We start from the raw sequence: 8,832 nt of genomic DNA on the forward strand, positions 1-8,832 counted from the left end.
AGATCTTGGTGTAACACTAAACTGTGGTTTAACATCCACAAGCCTTCTCTGTCCTCTCCTCTCCTCCCACAGAACAGCTGAGAGGAGGAAGATGGAAGCACCTGCTTCCATTTTCAACTAACCAATGTTTGCTACATCCGAACCAGGATCTGAAGTTAAACTATGGTTTATCCAACTGTAAACCATGGTTTACACAAGGTTCAAAGTTTGACAAGCTGCTGACACTAGGGAAATGTGTGTGTGTGTGTATGTGTGTGTGTGTGTTTGCTCCTGAATGAAGGGTTCATCCAAGTGTGATCCTGACTCTTGCTGCGAGGAGGAGGATGGAAGCACTTGCTTCCATTTTCAACTAACCAACGTTTGCTACATCCGAACCTGGATCTGAAGTTAGTTTTAACCATGGTTTATCCAGCTGTAAACCATGGTTTATGCAAGGTTCAAAGTTTGACACGCTGCTGCCATGTGACCAGGGGAGGGGGGAGCTTCCAGTCTCCTTGTTGCAACCTCAAGGGAGAAGTGTACAAGCCCAAAGCTAAATTATGTAACACAAAACTGCAGGTGGGGATGTGAACTTCCAGATGTTGTGGATTCAAACTCCCACCAGGCCCAGCAGGCATGGTCAATGACCAAGGACGATGGAAACTGGACTCTAAAAATCTCAGGAGAGACACAGGTTTCCCATATGCGCATAATAATAATAATAATAATAATTTTATTATTTATACCCTGCCCATCTGGCTGAGTTTCCTCAGCCACTCTGGGCGGCTCCCAACATAACACTAAAGACATAATAAAACTTCAAACATTAAAAGCTTCCCTAAACAACTGTTCCTTATGAACTAGGTCAAAATATTTTTTACTTTGCGACGTATCTGACAATATCAAGCAGCCATGGTCAAAAAGCAGGGAGCCAACTTATGGCAATGGCCTGGTCAGTGGGCAGGTGACTCAAGCCTAATGCAGCCTCGACTCAATCCCCGATGGTGAACTCCTTCGCTGAACTGAAGGATTCAACACAAGCAGCACCATGCCTCCGAGATTACTTCAATGGGTTTGGTAATTTGACAGAAATTATAAGCAGCCTGGCCTGAAAACATCAAAAGCGCTTTTTTCTTATTTCATTCTTTTTGAAATGCCTTTGCACTTCAAAGAGATCCACCCCAAGTTGAAAAGTTCAGAGCTGTCAATTTGCCATCTGTGCGCCGCTAAAACGCAATCGTGCATTCAGCAGGCGCACGGTTTGTGTAGATCAAAGACGAGGCTCTCTGCCACTTTCAAAGTGGAAAAGCACAGTCCCCTTTCAAAGAGGGAAGGGAGCCGCGGCTTGCAGGCTTTTTATGTGCTACCAATTTCACAGCAAACCAAAGCACCTTCCATTCTAGCGGTTGTGCAAGTTCCCACCAATGGAATTGTTGCAGGCCGCGTGGCAAACTGGCGGCAGTGGCAGGGACTTCTCAGTGTGGAGTTATCAACATAACCTATGGCTCCTGATCTACCTTAACACATGGCTCCCTTCCCTAGGCACTTCTCTCACCAATTCAATGTCTATGCTGGGAGCCACAATCTCCCATCTCCGGAGAAGGGAAATCTTTTTTTCCAGCCCGAGGGCCGCAATTCCATCGGGGGAACATTCTGGGGGCTACATGGCAGGGTGGGGAAAGGAATATAAAATTTACCTTTCTACGGTAGGCTGTTTTGAACACACTTTCCCACGCACCCTCTCTATCTTCCACCCAGAGAAACAAGAAGCATGGCCAGGGCCCAAGGGCACTTTCCAGCCAGGCAAAAGCACCCAAGGAGGATGTGTGGCAAAGCAGGTGAGGGGGCGGGGCCTGGGGAAGAGGGTGTGGCTGAGGCACGTGGCCTGGGGAGAATTGCAAGAGCCAAACACAGAGATATGGAAGGCTGTATTTGGCTCCCCAGGTCTGAGGTTCCCCCCCTGTTTCCTATCCCACATGCAAACTCCGGCATAGATTATAGCCTGCACAGTTGTGGCCAAACCAGAAAATGGCACCAGCGCTATCTGAAAGCTGCCTGTTTTTAGATTATCTATCATGAATCTGGAGGTGATATTCCTAGAATACTGCTATTTGTCAGCTGGCTCAGCTGCTTTTGTTTTCCAGATTTAGTGCTGTTTGCAATTTTACTGGCATAGTAAAACAGTGAGCATGTAAATGTTAAACCAAACCACGGTTTCGTGTGAACAACCAAGCATGCGGAGATGCAAGGGTGGAAATCGCAGCCACTGCCACACTACCCAGAGCTGAGCTATGGCTTGGGCTTAGGGTTATGTCCAAACTTGGGTGCAAGGCTTGCCTTGCTCTAAACAAACCGCAAGCCTGCATTTGGATGTTCACGCTAAGCCAAACCATGGCTTTACTCTCAGCAGCATGGCAACAGAAGGGGAAGAGTGAAGCGGCTGCAATTTCTGCTCTGAGTACCCTGACCTTTGCTTGTTCGCACTTGGTCAGTTTGACTTGGCGTTGGCGTCCAAAGTGGATCACTGTACTTTTAGTGTTTTTTAACTGCCGTGGTGCGTTGCCTTGGATCCTCAAAAAGTGGGGTCTAAATGTTATAAATAAACAGACATTTGTGAAGTGAGCACGTGGGTCCTAGTTGACTACTGTGGGTGAAGATGGGATGGTGGATGAGAGGAGCAAATTGTCTGATTCAACAGACTCTTCAAATGGCCAAAAACTAATCTGACAAGGAGAAGCTGCTTGCATTGGTTACCTTCTGCCGCATCCTCTGCCTGCTGCGAGCGTCTCTGAGCCAGCGCCCTGTTCCCCAGGTTCCTCCGACGTCGGGGCATCCCCTCTCCCCGCTCGCTGGTGTGGGGTTGAGGCCTGCCAGCTGCAACAACGGCCGCCACATTTTGCTGGTGCTCCTCATCACCTAGAGAAAGGGGATATCTTTGATTGTGTCTCAACCAGAGCTTGCTTATTCAGAACCGAGTCTTTTTACTTCAGTACTATTACTAAGGAATTCATGTGCAAAACGCTTTTGAAAATAATGTTACAGCACACACTAAGCACGGAGTTAAACGCATACTGGACTCATGGCTGAATGGCACCACCCACAGGACACACAGCTCATGCCTATGCATGTCTACTTAGAAGCAAGTCCCATTGAGTTCAGGCGACTGTGCATAGCAGGGGTGGGGGAATCCTGGGGCCAGATGTTGTGGAACGGCTGCATCCAACGTCATCAAGGCCATTGGTCTTGCTGGCTGGGGCTGATGGGAGTTGGGGGTCCAAAAACCTCGCGGGGGGGGGGGGAAGGATAAACAGGTTCATCTCTTCTGCTGTATAGGATTGCAAGCCAAATGCCCCAGAAAGCATTGCTCAGCTGAGATCGAAACAACGATGCATCTGGAAACCTGATTTCCCTGACATGTTAAGTATTTGGTACTGGCTTCAAATTCAGCCGGGGATTTTGAAATACGCCCTGAGGTTTCTCAGAGTTTATGCTATTGGAGAAACTCAGGACACCCCAAGGAGCAAATTCAGACCTAGGGTGGTATTGTGTGTGTTTTTTCCGTTAGCGCAAGGACTTCCATTTATGCAGTGGGACTCCCCCCGCCCCCAAGCTTCTCCCTGCACTCTGCACTCTCTCAGAATCTGTTGGGGAAGCCAACAGATTCTGGGGGCACACAGGGAGAAAAGGGGGTCAATTCTGGCATGCAGCCAAAAGTTCTTGCACTGATGGAACGAGCACGATGAATCTTGCCTCTACTTACTGGGGTAATATTTACAAGACACTTTGAGCTGGCCCCATCAGAAGGCAAGGTGGGTCTTGCCTGCCTCATCTCTTGTGAGAAGCACCAATGAAGGAGTGCTGCAATCAGGTGATTTTTAGACTCATGAATTAAGGTTCTTAAGGGGAGAGGAGGGGGGCTCTTTTAGGTAGCAGCATGTATTACTTTGCTTATTTCAAAACAGGCAACAGGAATTCCTGTTGCAGCACATCAATGACTGTGTGGGTCTGAGGAACTGGAAAATGTCTTTTTCCTTGTGCCCTGAACGATCAGCCACACAAAGTTCATCTGAATACAGTAATGGTTTCTTCAGCAAACTGGGCTATGGGGTTGGAATTAGTATACAGTATACATATATTAGGCACTTCAGCCCTAATTCTAAATGTAGCCTGTTATGCCTGCACTTAAATTCAACATCTAAAGTTCATCTATTTGCAGTGGCTCCCTGTTTCAGGAATGCTTGCCTTGTACCTTCACTACAGATCTTTAGGTGCCTGGCAAAAGCATTCCTCTTCTCCCAGGTCTCTGGCTAATTAAAAAAATCTATGGCCTTTTAAAATGTGTGGGTGGGGGTATTTTGTTTGTTTGTTACTATGGTATGTGTTTTTATATTGTAAACCATCCTGTCATTGGGAGTACAGTTGCTGTATATTCATTTTAGTTGTAAAATGCTGTATATTCATTTAGTTGTTAAAAAAAATCATAATTTTATTACCTATTATTTCTGATGTTTTACAATTTGTTGTTCAGTTAATATTCAGCTTTGTTGGCTGTTGGGCACACTATAAATGGACTGATAGTAAAAAAATTTAAAAAACCTGCTAGAATCGGATATGAAAATGGAATGGAAATGGTAGCCCTAGAGTGAACTTCCAATGCTCGCACAAAACTACAGAAACGTCTCTGTGCAAATTATTTATTTAAGAAAATAGTGCTTCACAGATACACACTGCCAGGATGTGGATAAAGGACCACATGATTTTTTAAAATTTTATTTTGCATGTGCTTCGTGGAAATATCCAAATAAGAACAGCATCATAGCAACTTTGTTGGCTTGCCGCTGCCCCCCCCCCCAATCACAAGTGAACTGGCTTTTGAATTTTACTGAACTCTCCTGCAGCCTTGATGTTAAACCAAAAAGGGGAGAGGGAAGATGCTATCGCCAAGACACATCGTATAAGACCCGCCTGCACTATGTAAACAGTGTAAAGATGGCGAGTCAGGAAACAATTCTGCAAACTGATAAAAGTTAGCTTGTGCCCTGAAAGGTTGCAGCAAGGCATGCTGGGACCAAGAAGCAATGATCACAATCCTTGAAGTGGACACAAATGCATGCAGTAGTTTTGGCTACCGGGGGGGGGGGGGATCAAAACAGGCACCTTATCACGATACCCCATTAGGAACAAATTAGTAGACAAATAATAATAATAATGGCAGATTGTAAATAAATAAACAGGACCAACTAAAACTACAAAGCAGCGAGCTAGCTTTTGAATTTCACAGAACTCTTTCTTGGCCTCAGTGCTGAACCAAATAAAGAACTTTGTGTGTGAGATATATACACAGTATTATCTTAATTTTGTTTCCAAAGGTAGGGTCTTTGTTAACAGGAGGGGGCAGAGGAACACAGGAAGCTGCCCTGAGCCAATTGGCACATTTAGGTTAGTATTGTCTACACTGATTGGCAGTTGCAAGCAAAGGGACAACCTTTATTTTATACCCGGTTATTTATTGATCTGGCTTCTCACGTGAGAATCATCAACCCCTGTCTGTAAGGCCCCTCTCCCTAGTATCACGTCCATAACTTGAGGTTGCACCACTTTCTCACCTTTTCCAAGGCCTCTGGTTAATGGGTTAGTTACCCTCTTACCCTTGCTCATAGCATAACTGGTTTTCCTGGCGGCTGGTATTTTTTATTTCTCTTTCCCTTCAGACCACATCTCAAGTGCTCCTACCGATCCGATTTCTAGCCTGGAGTAACAGTGCAATGGACTTCGCGCAAGCTACCTATATGGTATTATTGTCTTAATGCTTGGTAGACATATTTTCATACAAAAAAACAACAACACTAAAAAAATACGATACAAAATTTGATAAGTTTTAACTAAATTTTAACAAACTTTTACTAAATTTTAAAAACTTTAACCTAAAACTTTCTAAGATGCCAGGGATCGAGTTTTCTGCACTCAGAGCAGGTGCTCTGTGCTAATATGCACTATCCCCCGCCCCAGAGTTACATGCAACATATCCCAGAAGTGTAAAAGCAGGGGAGGGGGGGTCCCACAGAAGTGTCCAAGTCACACAGTTGTGCAATTTTGCAATTATCTTTTTTTTTTAAAGAAGCTAACTGCTGTACCACATCCTGCAGTGCTTCAGATTCAATTACTAACCCAGCCCAACACAGCCCTCCTTGGCTTGTGAAATGTCGGGTCTTGCTGACGTGGATGGCTGAGATGTCATTAATGATCTGTCGTCAAGTGCCACGCAGAAGGGATGTTGGACGTATAATAACTCCCGCAGAAAGGACCAGAAGCCCAGTCTATACAGGGCACAGAGTTCAAATACAGTGGAACCTCGGTTTACAGGTACGAACACCTCGGTTTATGAATTTTCGGTTTATGAACGCCGCGGACCCATCTGGAACGGATTAATTCACTTTCCATTACTTTCAATGGCAAAGTTCGCTTCAGTTTATGAAGACTTCCAGAACCAATTACACCCATGCTTCGGGTTAAGTACGCTTCAGGTTGAATACTCCGCGGACCCGTCTGGAACGGATTAATCCACTTTCCATTACTTTCAATGGGAAAGTTCGCATCAGTTTATGAATGCTTCAGTTTAAGTACTCCGCGGACCGTCTGGAACAGATTCATCCACTTTCCATTACTTTCAATGGGAAAGTTCGCTTCAGTTTATGAACGCTGCAGTTTATGAACAGACTTCCGGAACCAATTGTGTTCATAAACCGAGGTACCACTGTACAGCGTGCCTGGTATAGTGCGCCCCTTTATGGTTCAGGGTGCAATTGCTTTAAAAGGCTCATCTCGGGGCAACAGGGGCAGATGCTCTAAACACCTGATTGATGTGCCCTCAAACACAGCAGAACCAAAAGTGCATGCATGTGTGCATCTAATAAGGGTGGTTATTTATTCTAATTTCTGGTGAGCACTGCCAGCACAGCTAAAGCACAGTAAGACATGTAGATGTGATTATATCCACTGCATGCTTAGAATCTACCGGGGGGGGGGGGGGAGCTGTAATACACGCAAGTACAAGCTCAAATTGAGGTGGCAGCAGCAGTCGCATTTTGCATTGATTTGGATTAAAATTGTTGCACATGCCAAGGAATCACTCCTTAAATGCTTACTATCAACAATCAGAAGTTGGGGGGGGGAGTCCCCCCTCGTTTGCTTGTGCCTGCTCAGACATGTGACGCTGAAATTACCTCCACAGTAGCAGTGAAGGAAAGGCACTCTGCACATGGTTAGAAGCACTCATGTCTTTCCAAGGGGCAAGAGATACAGAGCCTGGGGAAAAACAGATTCTGCCACAGATTACCTAGGCCAGCAGTGCCAGAAAAATGGGACAGCGGGTCAGGGGTAGAGTATATTCTTTATCCAAAGAAGCCAGGCTTCTCCAGATAAGTCCAGGAACAACTCCTGCTCATTATCCTGGTGCTGCTACCAACGTGGCGATCTCCAGATGCTATCAGACTCCCAAAGCCCAGTGCTTTTTTCTGGCGCGAAGCAGGGGTACGTATCCCCCTATACACATTTAGGTGCCAGGCAAAAACGTTCCTTTTCAACTAGGCCTTTGCCTGACTTTATCTACATCCTATACCCTTTTTAAAAAGTGCTGGCTCTTTCGGAGTTTTTTTATTGGGTGGTGGTTTCATTTGGATTTTATGTATTTGATATTTTATGTGAATCGCCATGAGACCTTCGGGTACTGTATAGGGTAGAATAGAAATTAAACAAATAAATAATAAACATTTTGTGAATCTAAGTTTGGCCTCATTGAGGGGGAGTATTTCAATATGAGTAGGAAAATGAAAGCAACCCTAAATATTTTAAAAAATTTTTTAGAAAAAGGCACTGATGATAATAATAATAATAATAATAATAATAAGCAGCCACCCATCTTACTGGGTTGTACCAGGAAGCGAAAAGCAGGCTCTGGGGCTGGGGAATGGGTATCAGTCATGAGGTTTGGAGGAAAGGAAGAGGCACTCGGCACATGCTCAGAGGCGGTCTTAGTTAGACACCCACCCCAAGAGAACAAAGCTCTTGAAGATGTTGTCAAATATAATATTATATATATTATTTTATACTATATTATTACATAATATAATACTATATAATACTATAGTATTATATTATTATATATTATTAATTTTATATTATATTAGAACTCCCTTCTCCCTACCCCCAAACAGGCTTCTCTTTCCCACAACCTCCCCCCCGCCCCATTTTCTAAGCAGGTGGGAGATTCCGGGCCCCCCCCTTACGGACCACGTAGAGAACTTGCCCCCCCCGTCCTACCCGCGCGCGCCTGTCCCCTGACGCGGCTGACGAAGACGAGAAGCGCCGCCAGCAGCGCCGCCGCCAAGACGTAAAGCACCGGGTCCATCTTCGCCTCGTAAACTCCGCCCCCTTTTGACCACGCCCCTCCCTCCGACGACTGGAGGTGCCCGGCCAATCCAGAGCGAGCCTGGGAGAGGCGACGTGTTCGGCGCGGTCGGAAAGCAAACCACGCCCACTCTTCGGAGAGAGGGGCGGTTCCAGAGCCAAACGCCGACGAAGCGTCCGGGTTGAGGAAGCTGAAGCACTAAGGGGGCGTTCTCTCGCGGCGTAGCCTAGCAACCCGAGAGGACCCCGCCCGACAGTTGTTATGGCTGGCTAGTGAGGATGCCTGCTTGGAAAGTGGGCTGCGCCAGTTCCCCCTCCCTTTGCGATTGAAAAGCAGGCCAAGACCCTAATGGACCCCAACGCCGGCGCTTTCTGTGACGGTGCCGCTTTCTGTAGCTTTTTAAAGATACTGTAGGGCCCTTTTAAAAATGGACCCGAGGGGCTGGC

At 45.9% G+C, this 8,832-nt stretch overlaps 1 protein-coding gene across 2 annotated transcripts in view; it reads right to left on the reverse strand.

Annotated features, from left to right (window-relative positions):
- DDRGK1 (DDRGK domain containing 1) overlaps window positions 1-8,404 on the reverse strand; it is a 33,970-nt gene extending 25,566 nt beyond the window's left edge. For both annotated transcript variants that reach the window (XM_088660671.1, XM_035101173.3), the window contains exons 1-2: window positions 8,299-8,404; window positions 2,734-2,895 (exon numbers count right to left, since the gene is read on the reverse strand). In XM_088660671.1, coding sequence (XP_088516797.1) covers window positions 2,734-2,895; window positions 8,299-8,386 — 250 coding nt within the window. In that variant the 5' untranslated portion in view covers window positions 8,387-8,404. The remainder of the gene's footprint in view (window positions 1-2,733; window positions 2,896-8,298) is intronic.
- Between the last annotated feature and the right edge of the window lie 428 nt (window positions 8,405-8,832).

Source organism: Zootoca vivipara, chromosome Z1 (genome assembly GCF_965207765.1).
Source record: "Zootoca vivipara chromosome Z1, rZooViv2.hap1.1, whole genome shotgun sequence".
Lineage (NCBI taxonomy): Eukaryota > Metazoa > Chordata > Lepidosauria > Squamata > Lacertidae > Zootoca > Zootoca vivipara.